The sequence below is a fragment of the Chaetura pelagica genome, unplaced genomic scaffold (genome assembly GCF_000747805.2).
Source record: "Chaetura pelagica isolate M959 unplaced genomic scaffold, ChaPel_1.0 scaffold312, whole genome shotgun sequence".
NCBI classification, from domain to species: domain Eukaryota; kingdom Metazoa; phylum Chordata; class Aves; order Apodiformes; family Apodidae; genus Chaetura; species Chaetura pelagica.
In genome coordinates this window covers 1,908,242-1,927,001 of record NW_009952485.1, presented here as the reverse complement: position 1 = coordinate 1,927,001, position 18,760 = coordinate 1,908,242, and the positions used below count along the sequence as shown (strand labels likewise).

The following is an 18,760-nucleotide window of genomic DNA, read 5'->3' as shown; positions in this document are numbered from 1 at the left end:
AGACACATGAAGGGCACTTCCTAGTTCAATGATGACGCTTGCTTGAGTCCTTGCTACAAAGATGGAATCTGGTCACAGCTTCACAAAGACTTGACAAATAGGTACTCGGCATGTGTTTGGTAACTCTTACCCGTAAAATTCAGTGTTGAGTGGTCATACAAGAAAGGCAGTGCTGCCTGACTAAGCTAAGGTATTTCATTTTGTTGTTACATTGTTTTTAATTAAATAGCTAAAATAAAAGAAAGATCTGACAATTAGGCACTGAAGGAAAAGGTAGAAGTTGAAGAAGAGAAGAACAAGAGTTTCTGCCTGGAGATTCAGACTGATGCACACAGTGAATAGATGAACTCACTGGTTGTGCTTTGTTCTCCCCTGCAGAGCCTGGGGCTTGCATAGACTGTGAATGGTGCAAAAGTAGCACTTATTTGAATCACCTTTTTTAATCATCTAGTTTTTGAATTTCAACATGATACAGATATGTCTTATTTGAATCACCTTTTTTAATCATCTAGTTCTTGAATTTCAGCATGATACAGATTTGCTCCTGCCTCTCCCCACAATGATACTTTTCTCCTGAAGGTGTGCAGGGTTTCCACTTGAACCATGTTAATGAATCAAACTGATAAACTGAGTCAACTTTTAAAATGTCAGTTTCTATTTGCTTTTTGGATCACTGAGTGGTAAGGTGGCTTCTCACAGGTGTGGTTGCATTTCCGGTATTACTATTTGTCCTGTCTGTACATGCACAAGTCTTCTGTTGTCATCACTTCTGATATTTCTTCATATTGGTAGTAGAGGAGATGGACGTTTACTTCTACAGTCAGTTGGAGATACCTATTGCTTGGTCTTTCTCATGTTTGGCTTCCTTGTTTGACTTTATATACTTGGAAAATGGTAGCTACAACTGTTTAAAACAATACCGTCCCTGCAAACTGCTTTATTTTAAAAAAAACAGCAATGAACCAAAAGGTACTCCTAAAGAACAGGATTATGTATAGTGCAAATGGCATCTTTAGTATTCAGTTATTAGATTAGCTGTTCCTGCTTTTCAAAAGGTATAAGAAGCCTTATAAAACATTTATATTAGGGAGAATGTATCTTATCATATTGGATATCTGAACATACTTTTGATAAGTGCCTTCTGAACACAGTCTTTTTTTTGTGTGTGTGAATTTACAGGAAAACCTCCCCTATTTTCAGGTAAGTAATAGTATTTGCCGATGAGTCGGTGTCACCTGGGAATGAAGAGGCACTAAGTGTGAAATCTGAGTCATTTCCTTGGGCTCTCAAGGTTTGTCTTACCACTGGCTCATGGTGGCAAGCAGCAATTGTTAACTTCAAGTGACTATTTCTGAAAGTTAGGAATGTGTTAAATTCTCGATTTATCAGAAAAAAAGATGTAACAATTTATTTCTACTCATTGCATATGAAATCACCAAGATATGTCAGAAACTAGCCACATCACTTTACCAGAGTTTGGATAACCACTAATAACATTGCATATGTGAGTATTCACATCTGCATGTTACAGTCTGGGCTCCGTTAGAGTCTAAGTGTGCCTTTAAGAGGAGGGCATCAGTATCTGAAGGTGGCGGTGGAACTGGTATAACAAACCATTTGGTAGGCTGGTAGCCAGAATTCACTAAGATAAGGCTCTGAGCGACAGCCTGTACAGTCTAGAAGCCCTGGGGAGGTCAGGTGCTCTGATCAGGTCTAAAATAAGTGCTCATTAAAATTAGTTTATCTCACAGCTGCATAAATGTTCTGATACTATTGCTGCTGAATGAAACAATACATCTTCTATTTTCTTGTAGCTTGCTTCTTGCTTCAGATGACATTCATATACCAGTTCTGGGCAACTAGTGAAATTGGCCTCTGCCATTCATTAACATTGGTAGCTCTTCAGGGTTTGTTTTTTGTTGCTTTTTTCCTCCTTACAGTAGTCTGAACAATTTGAATGCCAATTTAAACATTTTAAACACAGACTGAACAGTTGCCTGAAATTAAACAATTGACATATCATCTCTCTGAGCATGTTTGGGTAAACAATTGGTTTTGTTTGGGCTTTTTCAAAAGGTTTTAGGTCTGAGACTTTATTACTCCCTCCTGAGAGGGGAAAGTTCAGTTAATAAATATACAGGTTAGTATTTCAGCTTTCTAGCTTTGTACATGTGTTACAATGGTCCATTTTTCTTCTAATCATCTGTAACTCTGCACGGTAGTTTCTGTAAGTGCCTCTGTGTTGGCTTAAAGTATGGAGGAAAGCATTGTTCTCTTGTATTGAGTTTAGAAAATAAAGTAACAGAATAAAGAGCAAAATCATGGGAAGAGGTTTCTATTTTTACACAAACCATTGTTGTAATGCCACTTACACAAAAGTTGGCTGACAGATTTTGCTTTGAAGGCATTCACATTTGTGAAAAACAGAACAGGCTTTGATGGTGAGTTCAGTAGATCCTCCTGCCCTGAGTCTCTGGAGTTGCAATTCTCACCATTAGCAGTGTCACAAAATGTTTGCTTCTGAAGAACCCTCAAAGAAGAAAATACAAATTTTTATTTAATGGCAGATTTCCTGTCTCCTTGCACAACAAGTGATCTATGTAGATACTCACTGGGTATTTGCTGAAGACTTGGAGAGAGAGTATATGATGTCTGAAGATGATTTGGCTTCTCACTGACTTTCAAATCACCTTCTCTGACCAATGAGCTGGCTGGCCTGATGGTGAGACTTTTGAACTAGGAGCAGTGAGGGAGGGAGATGATAACCCACAGACAAGTGAGGAAGTGGTAGACCAAGTTAGCAAGCAGTGGGTGCAGGGTGGTATGGACAAGAGGAACCTTGGACACTAGACAACAGGTCTGAAAGAAGAAGTTTATTCAAGTGATGTCTGAGAAAAATAATCCTTCAGCAAATACTAATTTTTGCTTAGTGTTTAACATTCCTGATGAGTCTCCATTAGACTGAAGGTTTTAATAGGACTTAATATGTAATGTTTATAGTGTATTTTAAAATACAGTTAAAATAGCGAGGAACTATTTTTAACACTTTAGTAGTTTGATAAAATGATCCTTGAAAAAGTGACCAATATCTTCACATATCACAGAGTATCTCAAGTAAGAAGGTATGTAGAAAGACCAAGTCCAACTCCCTTCTCCTCGCAGGACTACCTAAAATTAAACCATGTAACCAAGACTATTGACTAGATGCTCCTTGAACTCTGACCAAAGAAGTATTCTTACTTTCGTGCTCATACTATTGTGCATGGAGGTTTTTCAACACCTTTAGGGTTGGCTAGATACACTTCTCAAACACAATAGAGAAGCCAGACTGACTGCAGGCAATCATGTCCCTGTTCTTGATAGTTACCCTTTCCTGATCACTATTATCTGCTGGTGACTTAAGCTTCAATTTGTCTTCCACAAAACCATACACGTCTGAAGTGTTTTACAATTATACAATCTATTTTGTATCTTTATCAGTTTCCTTTAACTAGAAAAACTTGCTTACGTGCCAAGTGCGTTTCAAAGCTGTTATCTGAAAAGAAATATTTTGATTATTTTGTAAATATCACCCCCATAAATCTTCATGTTTGAAAATATTTTCTTTTAAGGTGTGTTTATTTACACACGCAGAGGGGGCCTGTGTTCCTTGTGGGAGCACAGAGTAATAAAACCCTGCTTCTTTCAGGATCATGCATTTAATATATTGGTCTGTTTAAGTCAAGGAGGGGAAAATGAAAAGGTTTGTGTTGTTCAGTTTCAAAGTCTGTACTTTCTGTCTTGGGTGGATAGGTGAGTATTCGTATGACGGCCTCGTGCTGTGTGACCACTGAGTTCCTGGCAGCATCTCCCTTAACCAAGTGCTGCGTGGCAAACCTTGTTTCTCCCATTAAAGCTGAGGCAGGGGGTGGGGGGTGCTGCGTGGTGGATCAGATCCAAGAGTTGGTCCAGTTCAGTTCCCTCCCCCTCTCTTCCCTCACGTTGTTAAAAAGATTATTTTAAACCTCTCTCCCACCCCTCCTTCAGCTCCTTGAGGGCCCAGGAGCAGCTGAGCATGAGGGGATGGTGAAGAGGGAGGTCCCACCTTGGAGGATGGGACAAGGCTGGGGGGCTGTGGGGGGAGGGCACGCTAACAAGGAGCCGAAGCATCAGGTTTTCTGGGTTAAAATACCTTGCCCACTTTTGAAAGAAAAAAGTGTCTTTTTCTCAAAAAAACCCAAACCCTTTTTGTGCAAGATTTAAGATCCAAATGTATTACTCTCTGCTGTGGCCAAAATTACCTTTGAAACTACAGGTCTTATAGGTAAATAAAGTATATTTTAATATCAGGCAACTCATCGGTGATTTTTTTCTTAGCGTTAGCCTAGGAATACACTTGACAAAGCTAGAGACTGCCAAGTGACCTAAAGCACTGAAACTTATCTTCCAAATCAGTACTTTAGAATAATTCCCTTCTAAAATTAAGTGCTCCATGTTAGATTTAATTCTTCTTTTAATTATTGGAAAGTTAGTGTAAAATCTACTTTTTAAATGCTTAAAGTGCCCTGGTAGTTTTTAGAAAGTTGAAGGGATGTAATTTTGAAACTAAGTGCTTTTTTTTTGTGAGCTTTCCTTCCTCAGGACCTAAGACTTGGGAAATTAAAATCAAGAACCTGAAAGTCCATTTTTGGTGTGGCAATTGCTTCAGGGTGTGCTTTCCTTGTTCTTAAGCACACAAGGGATTTGGATTAGTATATTGTATTGCTGTAAGCAGAACACCCAGAAAGTCTTTTAAAGCTGTCTACCCTTTTTAACCTGTTTTTTTGTGGTACACTTTTAACACAAAACAAGCACTTAAAAAGATAGTTCTGTTTCTCAGTAAAGCCAGTCTTCAGCTGCATAGAGAAATGACCCAGATGTGTGTGCTGGTGCTGTATTTATTTTGCACACTGAAGGACTGGCTCTTCCACATAGTGCATTTGAAAATAAAATACCGGAAGTGAAATTCAGGCCTCCTTGCAATCTAATTTGCTGAGGGGGAACTGGGCAGAGCTAAACTTTCGTCCTGAGATAATTCTGTGTTTAGTCGGCATGCCTGTGCTTCAGCAGTTTGTAGCTCACATGGTCAAGTATGTTGCAGTTTGTTTCTGCAGGCCTGGAGAGTCAACCATTTATATTAACAAGTGAAACCTTACCTGCTTTCTCTTAACAAAGGTAGTGTCGGCTGCAGAGTCAGGATGTCAGCTGTGTTGGGGTTTTGTCAAAAAATACCTCTCCACGGTCAACTGGAGTACTGCAAAAGTCAGAAGGTTTTCACAGCTGGGTTTGCAGTGAAGGTGTTTCCTTGCTGATAAAACAACAGACTTGTTTACTTCTAATATTTTCATATAATTCTTAGGCCTGACACTCTTACAATGGATATTTCTGAGATCCTGTGTTATAACTTTTCATTTTGTAGTATATTTCATTCAAAAGACCTTCTAGGTAATGAGAGGAATAAAATAATGGATTCAACTGAATGTTTTATTTTTACTTATTTAAGACACTGGGTATCTTCTTGTTCCTGGGGCACTGCAGGCATCCTTTTGTGTGATGAAGCAGATTTGGATGTCACTTTAGGCATGATTTCCACACCTACCTCCCTCTGCCCCATAAGCAGCAGTCAAACACAGTGCCCAGAGCCAGTGGCTGGTGGGAGGCTGCTCTCTCCTCTGCATGTCAGGATGTCAGTAACTTCTGCACTGAATTGTAGTTGGGAATGTTGAAAGTCAGACATACTCCTTTGTGGCCAGCCATTTCTAGGTTGCCCACAGGGAAGCGTTTCAAGAGCTCTCTGGGTGCCTTTGCTTTCTTTGCAGTTCCGTGCTGCTTTGCCAAAGCACAGACGGGTGCCCGTGCACCCCAGCACCCTGCAGAAATCCTCGCTGTGCTGCTCTGAGGCGGGTTTCTAGTACTCCTGAATGCCGTGCTGTGCTACCCCGTAGAGACCTGCCACCTCTTTTACCTCTTTTTCTCTCTTCCTGTGGTTAAAAGCAACAAATCAACAGGTTCGCTGCCACAGACAGTCCTGCGTAGGCCCCGAAGGAGGATTCAAGGCTGAGAATGTGGCAAGTGCTTGCTTTTTGTTCATTACAAACTGCCACTCAAACCTGTGATGTGAGAAGTTCAGTGTACCAGGTTGAAAGGCAATTTTTGCCTGAAAAAAACTCTGGCATATTTGTAATGCTCTCTCCCTGACTAGTGGATTCTTGTTTTGTGCTTTTTGAAGTGGTCAATTTTGTTGGGGTTTTCCCTCTTAACTATTGTGCATCATTCTGTGACCAGTTGCTAGTTTTTTGCATCTCTGTTGTGCTTACTCAGGTGACCTTTTAATCTCTGTCTTGTGTATCAGGTACCTGTATGAATCCCTTTCAGAATTCATCAATATGCCAGAATATAGAAGTGGTTTATTTAGCAGAAAACAAGATTGCTTTTCCATACTTTTTTGTAATTACCCTTCATTAAGACCTCAGGTGGTGGCATTTGAAAATTGCCTGCTGAGGTTAGGCTTTGGCCTCGTTCAGTGTATCTGTGAAGCTGTTAAGGAGACACATTAAGATTTTATGCTGCAGCGTCAGTGCCGTGTTTGTGATTTAAACCACATCCTTTTCTTGAAAAAATAGTGTGAAATATTAGTACTGGTAGCTAAAAATGAATGCTCAGAGGAAAATAAATTAGTGAAAAGTTTAGATACGATAATGGTAATGAGTGGACTATGAAAATATCAGTCTTGATAGCTGTCACTCTTTAGACTTAAACACTTTTTGTAAAGGAGATTTGCTATTGTGCTTCATGTCCAATATTCTCTTTCTCGTTTTGTTCATTGAATGTTGTTGGCAGTCTCTCTGAGTCATTAGGTCAAGGGCTGCATCCATCAGTGTGCCTACCAGCTGTTGTTTGCAGTGGCACTATAGGAAAAACACCTGGGTTCAAAGCAAGCAGCTTATGTGCTTTAATAACATTAGTTTCAGGTCAAGTGTTCTGGAGGCTGTGAAAACTCAGTGTGTTCCCAAGTAAGGATCCTTATATTGATCTTCAGAGTTTTGTATCATGTGCCACTGTGCTGCTTGTACAGCTGATGTGGTGGTGGTTGCCCTGCTCTGTAGGACAAGGGTGGGAATGATAGAGGAAATAGCAAGTTATAGCTCTGTCCCTACTTGTCTGAATTTTATGTGATTCACATTCAGGTTTCCTGTGTATGGTTTCAGGATTGAAGTGAAAGACATGTGACAGGATTCTTGCTTCAAATTGAAAATACTGACCTGGAGCATATTTTTGTGTTGTGTCTTAACTTGTTTGGCAAATTCCTTGCTCTTTTATGAGAATTCCTGATTCTCGCAGTGTAGTAGAGCATCTGCACAGTAACAGGTCACTCACATAGCTTTTCCTCTCCCTCCCTCCTTGTTTATAGGGTACATGAGTTTGGGTTTGTTGGGGTTTTTTTGTAGTTCATGGTATTTATGGAAAAACATTGATTCTTGCACAGGTTGTCTGTCCTTTTTTTTATTTTGATTTTTGTCCCCCAAATGAACTCTGTCGTTTTAGCACTGTGCTCCCAAATGCAAGTAGTCTCTGTCAGTGGTGTGTGCACAGTAACTTAATTGCTTGTTTTCTCTCTGTTGGATGCTTGAACCTCCCTCCTCAGTACTGGGGGAACACCTTATGGACTAACAGAAGCTGACTAGTAGTGTACTGTGAAGCCATTAGTTGTCTTTATCTGTTACATTCTGAGGCGAAGAGATTTTAGTTCAGTTATAAAATATGAGAAGCCTGGTGTCATCAGAAGCCTTTTCTCAAAATTGCTCTAAAGGCAAAATGTCCTGTGTATTAACTCTATTTGTAAGAACTTCTCCACAAACAGTAGAAGTTTATAAATGCCTTCCGTAAGCAGAGGGAAGCACATAGCAAAGTAGCATGGAACTGGTAATGGTGAAGGTAGCAGATTTTTTAGTTGAAATTTAATGTTTTTAGTGCAGCCCTCAGTATTCTTAAGGTTTTAAAATAGACTGAATGCATTTCTTCAAAGACCTGAGGCATCTTAAACATATTTGAAAGGGCCTTTGTCTTCCTTAGGGGTTAATGATGGGATCTTTTTGTTGAAAATTTTTGTAAAATTCTCTACTCTTGACAGCAGCAGCAGTAGGACTTAACTGTTGAAGCTGAGAGGAACAGAAAATGGTCCATGGAAAACTCTCCCTTTCCAGTGCTCCATCATTTTTTTCATTCTTTTACCTTGTATCTCAAATAAGATTTTGAAACATGTACAGGAACACAACGCTGATTACACTATATAGAAGTTACCAAGTAGAGGATATTTTGAGTATTACATTTTAGAAACTGAATGGAAAGAATTATTAGAAGTGAAAATTAAACTGTGAGAGTATGAGGTAAACCAGAAAACTGGACATAATGATTGTGATTAGCTTGATGTTTAAAAGAGTTATTTTATTAATCTGAAAATGGAGAAATTGAAATCCTTTTCATAACTGGTGTGGACTGAAGGAGGAAATGATGTAGGTGTTCCTGGAACATTTTGAAGGGCTTGAAGCTGTAGAGATAACATGACCCGAGCTTCAGTCTGGTGTATAGCTGTTCTGAATGATGACAATACTAATTAGCTAATATGGCATTGTTAAAATTCACCATTCACATTCTGTGCAAGAAGCCTGGTAATTGCTAGTATGTGTATGAGTTTCTGTATTAATGGAAGGGGAGTTGAAAAATGTCCACAGTTAAGAAGAATTAATGGATGAGTTCAGGAAGATGATTGAACATACTCATTAATGCAAGTCCGGGAGATCTCTGCCCACCTGAAGAAAGCCAACTGCCATTCCATCAATTCTTGCTGCTAATAAGGGTTGTTCACAGCATCTGTTTGGTTGTGTTCAGCTGTACCTTTAAAATTCCTCACAATGAACAGGAGCTAAAACATTCAGACTGCAGGTTTCTGAGAAGAAAATAAAAAGGAACTTCTCCAACTTTCATGATGGCAATGTTGTTAGTATGCAAAAGTGACAAAGATAACTATCCCTGTTAAGAATTACTTACCCTGTCCTGCCAATTGCAGCAGGTTTTGGTAGTTGGAGGAATGTTTGTGCATTTGATGGACTTGGATGCATCTCTCTGTCATGTTACTGTCATCTTTTTGAAGGAGCACACATCCATGATTTAAAGATTTCCCCTTCCTTTTTTTTTTTTTTAATTTTCTTGGAATTCTGTGGGATATCATCTAGTGCTGTGACAACATATATAATATCCTAAGGGTGTACTATAACCTGAACATCATATGTGTGTTATGAGAGTGTTCAATGAAAGCCAGCCTTGCATGACAGATTTCAGGTGACTATCACTGCAGAAGTGGAAGATCAGAAACATTTATTAATGTTAAGATTATCACCTGCAACAATTAACTCTTTTTCCAGTTCTTCCAAAATTGAGGCTTATTGCCAGTCAAATCAGGTTTTATCCACTAGAAACTCTTGTCTGTGTTTTGAAGTGGTGTCTGTTGTTTATCTTAATTCCATAAATCTAGTGTACAGGAGGCAACAAGTGTTGCACCTTGCCCCCAGTTCTGCCAGATCTTGTGGAGCTAAGTCGTTAAGTACAGTGAAGGTAATATGCTATGAACAGGAATGAAGGAATGAATGAGAGAAAGAACTGGAGAGATGGCTGTGCTGCTAAAGCAGCAGCTTGTGTACTTGTGATTTGATGGCAGCGTGCTACTTTTCAGAGAATAATGGAGATTTCACTGTGTTTTTTATTTGTGCCGTGCAGATAGGGCTGAACAAGCACCAGGTAAGTACGTAATAAAAGACCAGAATAGATTGTAACAGGCAGGAATGAGAGCACAGACAATACAAATCTCTGCTTCTGATTGAATTTCTTTAATTCTCTCTTAGATAAAACAGTAATGCTTCTTGAATAATTGTTTGGTTTCTGATGAGAAGTTTCAGCTTTTCTTTGTGTCTGTCCTTTGGAAAATTATTGATTGAGAAACAAGCCCTTCCTAACTAGTATGCAAAACTGGCAGGGAAGTTAGGAAGGTGGCTTGAATATTCTAGAGTACAACTTTCCATTTCCAAGTCCTATGTTTTCTTGAGGAAATAGCTGCCTCAGTAAGTACAATATGCTTCACTGCACTTCTTAGCCTGGGCGGTTGCTGTAGTGCCTGCAGAACACAGGTCACTGTAACTCAGCATTTCTTAATATTTCCCATTTAGGTAAAAATCATCTAAATAGGCACTGATAGCAGCAAAATACAAATAACCTTGCTGCTTGCACTAGTGGGTGTGTGTATAGCCAAAACATGGGTTTTGATATTGCTATTAATTTGTTGCAAATATTTGGATAGCTACCGGTTCTTTGTATATTTACCTATCAAAAATTTAAAATTGTGTAATACGGAGACTGAGGTGTTTACTTGGTATATAATGGGAAGGCAGGTGAACTGGGTCAAAAGGCATTGGTGAGCAGCTACAGTGGGAAGCTGAGCCAAAAATGTCTCATAAAACTGTGGCAGATTATAATGCAATTTCTGATTTTTATCAGAGCTGAGTCAAGAGCAGCTGTATATATACATTTTCACATGTATAGATCTGCAGTGTGTATGCACATCTTATTTTGTAACTGTTTCTTAAAACGATAGAAGTAACCAGATGTTAAGATGCAGTAGATGCTGGCTTGCTACTTCAGTGTTGTATGGTATTTTGTAACACGAGTGGCCTGATTTCATGTAAGAAATGCAACTCTGCTGTGCTTTGGTAGTGATTTTGGTGCTCTGTAGTTTCTCTGCTAATGTCAGAACACCTGCAGAATGGAGCACGTCCTCCTCACTTTTTCTCAAGTACAGGTTGGAGGCCCTAGTTCAGAGAAGGGTCTAAGCACTCTAAGAATGACAGTCTAATCTCGAGAAACTTGAATTGTAGTTTATTGCTAATATTTTGGTGGTCAAAGAGATGCTTTTTGGGGAAAAGGGTAGAGTTTTTGTTAATTCAGGCGTATATAATATTTACTTCATGTTAAAAAAGGTGTAATATGTAGTTCTTGGGAACTGATACTGTACAATAAACCTATTTTCTGAATTTGCATTGATTGCTTAAACAGAAACCAGGATCTACATAGAATCACATTTACTATGTTACGTACTAAGGGCCTTTATTTTATAACCAACTGCAATCACTTTACAACTGTAGGTAAGGAATCTCTCTTGGCACGGGCAGTGTAAGGGAATGTGTATTTGCTTTTACTTTTCATAGATAGAGGCACTTAAGAATTTTTAGGGCACTGGAAGAAAGAATTAAGCAACTGGCTACATCTTGTCTTCTAAAATGCTGTTTTGTAAGGTAACTTGTTTTAGAGCATCTGGATTATCAATTGTTCTTTTACAGTGATTTTTCTTGTTTTGCAAATATTAAATATGCCAGTAACAATGTGTCATGTAAATTTTCTACTGCAAACGACAAAACAAAAGCAAAAAAATATTTTTAAAATGTATATTTTGTGTAAGAAGCCATGTGAAGTAGATTTACATCCAACCATGTGCTGTCATGTTTTAAACTGATTTATCACACAGTTTTCCTGTCAACGTCTTGGAGATGACATCTGTCAATACCAACATTGTGGCTTATCCAGGGAGCAGACAGCACAGCTGCTCTTTAGTTCTCCCCAGTCATTTACTTAAACCAAAATATCTCTGGGCTGTCTTCCCAATTTTCCTGAGACTGCCCAAACCATGTTTTTAAAGTAAGGGATGCAAACATCTCACTAGTAAGAACTGAGACACACCACTCAATATTCGCAGGATAGTGGTTTGTTGCTACTGCTTTTGCAGCAGGTTTCAGACTCCTTAAGCCATTTCCCAAGAGAAACAAAAGCATGGGGAACAGCAATCCTTCTCCTGCACCACCAGCTTTACCATACACTAAATATGAAGGAACAAAATCTGTGGGGACAGGGCTCAAGTATTTGAGCTCATCATGAAGCTGTTCACCCAAAGCAAGTTGTCTCCCAGTATGGCCACATCAGGTTTCTGACTGGGTCTCTCCATCTTCCTAAGGGACATTAGTTAACCCAAAGTGAGGTGAGCATCTGCTAAAACTGAATGTCTTGATAGGTAGCCTGGGTTTTCTGTGTAGGATGCTCAAGTTCGTACTTTGAGGGAGTGCAGAATTCTTTGTCTTTTGCAGGTGTTTCTTTCTCTGAAGTACAGTTCCTCCTTTCTCTCCTCTTCTCCTTGTCTGCTGCTCTGTGACACCAGGAGGCTTCCTATTCCTAGGTCTTTCTTTCATATTTTCCTGACAAAACTTTCTGTCTTGCTTCAAAGTCTCTTGTGTTTACATTCCCTAAGTTTCTACTCCTGTGTTCTATAGGCAGGTTGACAGACTTAGCCTACTTGTCTTCTTATGCGTGGTTATTATTAAGGGGGAACAAGGGATCGCTTACAGTTTGGCAGTGCAGAACATTTCTGAGAGCAGGACCAGTAATTTTCCTGGACTAATTATATAGTAGCATTTTCAAAACATAAGTCAGAAGTTAGAAATTGTACAAAGGTGATTTCTCCAAAATACCACGGGAAGTCTTCGAATGAGCATGTACTTGAATAGATCAATATCTGTCCTTCAGAAAGCATAGGCATAGTACATTTCTCTTTTTTTCCTCCTCAACTCTTTCCAGTAATATTTAATATTTCATCAGTCACATCATATTTATTGCTCAACAGTTGATTGTTATGCAGTTTAATGTCTGCATTGCTCTGCAAGCATGGGTACACATTTCTCTTGAGTACCAGAGTAAAGCAATTTGAAAACATCAGTTATTTTTTTTTCTTTAGTAGCAATATAAATATTTAAAGCTCAATGTTTCACTGGTTATGTTTTCTTCAGTCTGTTCTAGCTAGGGAATGAAGTGCCATGATTTCTGGCAATTTAAATGCTGAAGCTGCTGACTTAACTCTGAGCCCAGACTAACACCAGGTAGCTAATTGGCAGACTGGTTTCAGAAACAGAGAAATACTTGTGTTTTAAACAGTAAGTATGTAAGTTAAAGACTTGAAGATGGATGCTCCTAAGCGGCAGTAGCTTTCTCTAGCTCACTTACCTTTGCTCTGTATGGAGAAATATTTGTGCACTATCTTCTGATCTCTTGGTTCACTAAGTCAACAATTTAAGATGTCAACAGAAAAAAAATTAAATATGAGGAGGAAAGGTGGAAACTTACAAGTCTGTCATGGTTTTTTATGATGTCCCTATTATTTAGATGTCTTCTCTAGTCCTCCCTTCTATGTCCTCTAGTCAGATTAGAACAGACTAAAAAATCCCAAAAATTTGTTTTCTGAGGCATTTTACATCAATATTTTGCAAACATATGTGTGTGTATATATATATGAGAAACAGTAGTGATACCTAAGCCCACTGTGTTAATGCTTTCATAGTCACTAAGAATGTAATATGTGAATAATTGATAAGTTTGAAGAATGTTTATGCTTGATAACAATAAAAGAAGACCTAATCTGAAGAAATGTTTATTTTACAGAATGCTGAAACCAAGGTGGAGGAAACAGCTAAAGAGAGTCCGAAAGCAGCCAAATTAACACAGCAGTCTTCAGAGGATAATGAAGTATTTGGTGAGTTACTCAAGACAACTGGAAAATGTTATTTGATCTGTTATTTCAGAAAAGAGACTTCCTGCAAAGGTCTTGTGATTGACTTAATGTTGATGTAGGGCATCTGAGTACAGGCCATACAGATCCACAGAAACTTGGAAAGGTGTAGGAAAGGACCAAGATGAAAACAGAGTTGAAAGATTTAAAATCTTCTCTGAGGAAATATTTGCAGTTGGTTACCACAGAGAAGAAAGATTGAATGCAAGTCTTAGATCTATGCAATAAGAGAGAACTTTCCTCTGTCTGATAAGTAGGGCAAGCAGTGAATTCTTTAAATTACAGAAAGAAGATTTGATTAAATCTAGGGAAAGGAATCCTGAAATGAATACTAAAACATTGGGATACATAATTTGCAAAGTGTGGAGGATTATTCTTTAAAAACAGGTTAGACAAGTAACTGTCTAAACTGATGCAATATAGTTCATCTTGTGGCAGACTTAGATGACCTTTGAGGATACCTGGGGGCCTACATTCTAGCTTGATGTCCTTTTCATAGTTTTCTGTGAATTCCTGCCTTCCTCCCTTATAGGTTTTGCTGGTGGTTATATTATTTGATCTGGAAGCTGTGTTTGACTTTTTCTTCTGCATTAAAATTAGGAAAGAGCAAGGAGAGTCTTATTATTCCAAATTTATGTTGATTTCATGCTAGTAGAACTAAAAAAAAAAAAAAAAAAAAGCAGTAGTAGTCTGACATTAATGCAGGAGAAGTGAGGGCAAGGCTGAACGTTTACCAGTTAATGTAATATGGTGGTCCATTATGTTTTGGAGTGAAAACTCAGTAACTGCGGGAGTTGTTTATTTTATTAAGGCTAACTAGCTTGAAATTATTTTGATGAGTCAACTATTTGTGAATACAGTATGGAATTTTGTTCTTTTAAGGTACAAAAGGAGTGGAGCATGGATAATTAAATCTCACTTACTATATATGGAAACAATGCTTGTGACTATTTATACTGGTTTAGTTTAAAATCAGCTTTCCTCTGTGAGATGATGTAGTGTGATTGGCAGACGGTCCTGAATTCCTGTTATGAATGTTTCCCACACTGATCTTATAATGCTGGTGTCTGGAGAATCCACAAGTGGGCTTAAGTGGATTTAAGAACTAGGTTTCAACTTTATTAGTTCAGTGATGAGGCTCTTCCCTCATTTCCTCTACATCTGTTCCATGAGTTATTTGCAGTAGATGCAGTGTTTCTGGTTATAGAGCCCCACGGCCCTGTGTAACCTGCATCTCTGGCTATGCCCTTTCTCAATTTAGGTATCTCTGGTTTTCCTTCTGTGAGAAGGATGGAAACAGCAAAAGAACAAGACCTCTATCTGCCTCTTTCCAACAGCAAAATCTCAAGCGTTTTTAACCTTTTATCTATTCTGAACACTAAACTCAAGTTCCAGTGAATTAAACCAACAGTTAGTCAAGCCTGTGGTCCATATGGGGTCCATGAACTTAAAAAATAGGAATTAAAAACCATGAAGTAGGCATAAATTCACAATCCAGTGATACATATGCTCACTACTAATTTAAGAAGGTGAGTATGCAGTGTACCAAATGCTCTTTAAAGCTCATGATTTACTAACATTTCCATGTTCCAAATCTATGAACTGAAGTACTTATCTAAGATAAGCCAATTATTGACCTTTGGTGGCTTGTCACCACAAAGCAGTTGGACTGCAGTGTCTTACATCAGCTCCTTTAACACTTCACAATGAAAGTCTAGTTTGTTTGTTTTTTTTAAGATTAGATCAAAGTGGTGAAAAAGAAGAGGAAATATGGTGCAAATGGAGTCTACAGTCTTCTTTTCCACCCTGATGAAGTGAGGAAATCAAAGTGGACTGAAGGTGCAAATGAAAGCACCTTGGTGTGAGATGCCCTGAGAGTCAGGGAGGAAATTCTGGCAGACAGAAGTTATGTCCCTGTGAATTGTTCTACTGTTTGTAGCTCCCTTTCCCTGTTGTTCTGGGCAATTTCTTAAGATTATCAGATCCATCTCATAGAGGATAAATTATAATCTCCCTATGTGAGTTATTTGTCATCCTGTGACTTAAATTATTTGATTACAGACCCTGCTCAGTTATTCTTCCTCTGGCTTGATCTATTTCAAGCTATTCCTAATTTATTTCTCCTTTCTTTCTCCCCAGTGATGCTAATTACAATGAGCATCAAGTATGTACCAGGAGTTGCTTAATTTATAGCTTCAGCTTTGACTAGAATCCCTCTTCTGAAGAATTTTAAATAGCCTCCAGCCTGTTTGAGTGGATTCAGAGCAGCCTTCACTTTTCACACAGCTCGTTGCCTTCTGTGCCTTTTTTACTTATTTTCCACAAAGATCACTTTCCCCAGCTTTATCCGGACAATGCCACCCCCTAGAGAACGGTTAGCACAGGCAGAAGGGAAGTGTGTTGCTGCCTGACCCAGCCACTGAGCCCCCTTCAGAAAGAGGGGCAGCACCCACTGATTCCTGCCTGCCTTTGCTGCCTCAGTGCCTGCATGTGCAGCAGGTTCTCAGGGGAGTCTGGTCCCCTGAGAACACTGCCTGTCCCTCCTCGCTGAGCCACCCGGTGGCAGCAGCTGCCAGTCCCTGGCGGCCACCAGCCTGCCTGCACTGCCAGCTCAAAGGCTCCTTCAGGTATCTCCTGCTTCGCTCTTGTCTCCCCCCTCTCCAAGGTTTGTATTGTCTTGGACCAGGTGAGAAAATGATTCATTAGGCGCAGGGAACCTCCTGTACTGTGGACAGCGTGGAATACATGCAATTACTGCAGATTGTTAGAAAGAAGATAGGAGGGAGCTGTACTGTTGGAATACTTACTTCTAGAGTAATATGGTTTCTGCAGTCCCTATCATCTGGTTACAGTTTTGGAGGCAAGCACAGTACTATTGGTTGAAATTGTTGTGGTGATAAAGAAGCAAGTGTGAATATCTCTTCCAAGTCTGCTAGACCAAATAGCACTCTCTGTAAATAAAAGTAAAGATTGATCCACTACTGTGGAGGAGCACTTGTGAGTGAACATGGATGTCTTTGTTTTCTTCTTCCACTTTGTAGGAGTTAAATTAGAGATTTACCACTGTGGAGGATTTTTTTTTTTTTTTTTTTTTTCATTTGTTTAAAACTTTTCTTGTGCTGGAATGTTCTTATCAACAATGGAGCTGCCTTGTACCAGCTGTTTTATGAAACAAGTCAGGTATATCCTGTGTTTGAGAGCTCATATCCAAAGGCGATGAACTTTTTTATCCAAGAGGACAGAGTGGAGAAATGGAGCAGAAGGGTAAGGATATGGGAGAGGAGAAATCCAGTCTGTACTGTAATGGTATTTGTAACTATGGAATTCTGAATTAACAAGAGTTAGTTTTGTTTGCTCTTTGAAAGGATTTTCTTGTGACACCCAACAGAGTTCTGTTGTCTGATATATACTGAATATGCATCTGTGATGTGGAACTAGAATGTCTTGCTTGCTACAAACTTCTGTTGAACTTGCACGTAGTCAACATGGTCTCTGTTGCAACCAGTATGTAGTCAGAAATCGTGAATGACGTCTCAGTCTAAGCAAGAGAAGAGAAATGCTGAGGCCTATGCCTTTAAAGAAATGGACTAAGAGGTCACTGCTGACCTTCCAGAGAAAATTTTCAGAAGTTTATTAGGTTCATTGCTATTCTACAACTGTGAGGCAAAAGCAAGAGGCCAAACTGCCTGTCATTCTGAGGACTGGACCTGCCTCTGGTGCAACCCCTTGTTGCATTAACTTGGAGAAGGACAAATGCAGATTTTTATTGATACTTTTTTCCATGGGACTGAACTAGCATAATGTTACAATTAAGGAAAAATTCTCCATGGGGGAGCTGTGTTATGTTGACAGCGAATTCCCCTTTTTGATGACAATGAAAAGTTCAAGTGTACTAGCTTTTCAAGATAGATCAAGTCTTGATCTTCTCAAACAGAAAACTTTCATTTCTGTCAGTTCTAAAATGTTATCTGTGGAAGTGACCATGGTTCTTCATGGCTTGTTGCTTTCCAGTGATCTGTACTCTGTGTGGCTGGTGTTGTACCCCACAAATACACCCTGTTGGATTATTGTTGTTGTTGGGGTTTGGTGGAATTTTTGGTATGTTTTGTTTTAATGAAAAAAGCAAGACGAACTCCTCCATCTCAAAAAAGAATCAGAATTTTAGAGTTTGGTTTTTTTCCTTAAGCAGGGGGTAGGCTCTGTTCCAGGTTTGGCAAAGTGACACTGGACTCGGCACCATCCGTCACTCTGCCGCTTCTAATTGGTGCAATGGCTACATCCTGAGGTATCTTTTGTGTGCAGAGCTCAAGGGTAAAGCTAGAAACTGTACATTCAGCACAATTCCACTGTGACCCTGACTGACCCCGACTCTTGGCTTATGCTGATGCCTGCTGCTGTGTCCTATGCAGAATGTCCTGTGGATATCTATATAACTCTTCACGGGTTGAAGAGCTACTCTCTCCCTGCTGTAATGGACTGACAGATGTAGTCATGCTCACTGTTAGCCTCCTTTACCATGGTAGGATACAGGTAGCTGCATTTGCTGCAGTCCCACCTCATCCACATGGAGGAATTTTTTGATGCTGTGTGTCAGATACCGGAGGTTTTTTTGGGGGGAAGGGGTTCAGTTGGGCATTTAATGCTGATATATAAAGCCCATTCTTCTGAAATAGTAGACAGTGTCAACCTCTTACAAATGAACAAGTTCTTGTACAGAATATACTTGCAGGGCAGGAATAGATATGATTCTGTGCTATATATGTATGGATTTCACTCTTTTCTTGTATCCATTTTTGCTACTTGGTTCCTGTTTTAAAAAAGTGGGGGGGCAGAATGCAAAAGGAGGAGCTGGAAGGCATGTAGCATCACAGTGCCTTTGTCAGGAGATGATTTGGTTGGGTCAGGAGCATGCTAAAAGCTGAGGGTTATTGTCGTTCAGTGATCTTACTGGGGAGCTTCTCTCTTTGTAAACACAATCAATTGTGGGATATAAGCTATGACTTTAATGCAAAATAATGGCAAGCTTACTCAAAAAAAAAAAAATAGTCTGGTGAGACAGCAAATTGTTCTAAAATAGATGTTATT

The 18,760-nt window shown here is 39.2% G+C and overlaps 1 protein-coding gene across 1 annotated transcript in view; it reads left to right on the top strand.

Annotated features, from left to right (window-relative positions):
- MBP (myelin basic protein) overlaps window positions 1-18,760 on the top strand; it is an 86,165-nt gene that overhangs the window by 16,067 nt on the left and 51,338 nt on the right. The window contains exon 2 of the mRNA XM_010008824.1: window positions 13,549-13,639. Within this exon, the coding sequence (XP_010007126.1) occupies window positions 13,549-13,639 (91 nt within the window). The remainder of the gene's footprint in view (window positions 1-13,548; window positions 13,640-18,760) is intronic.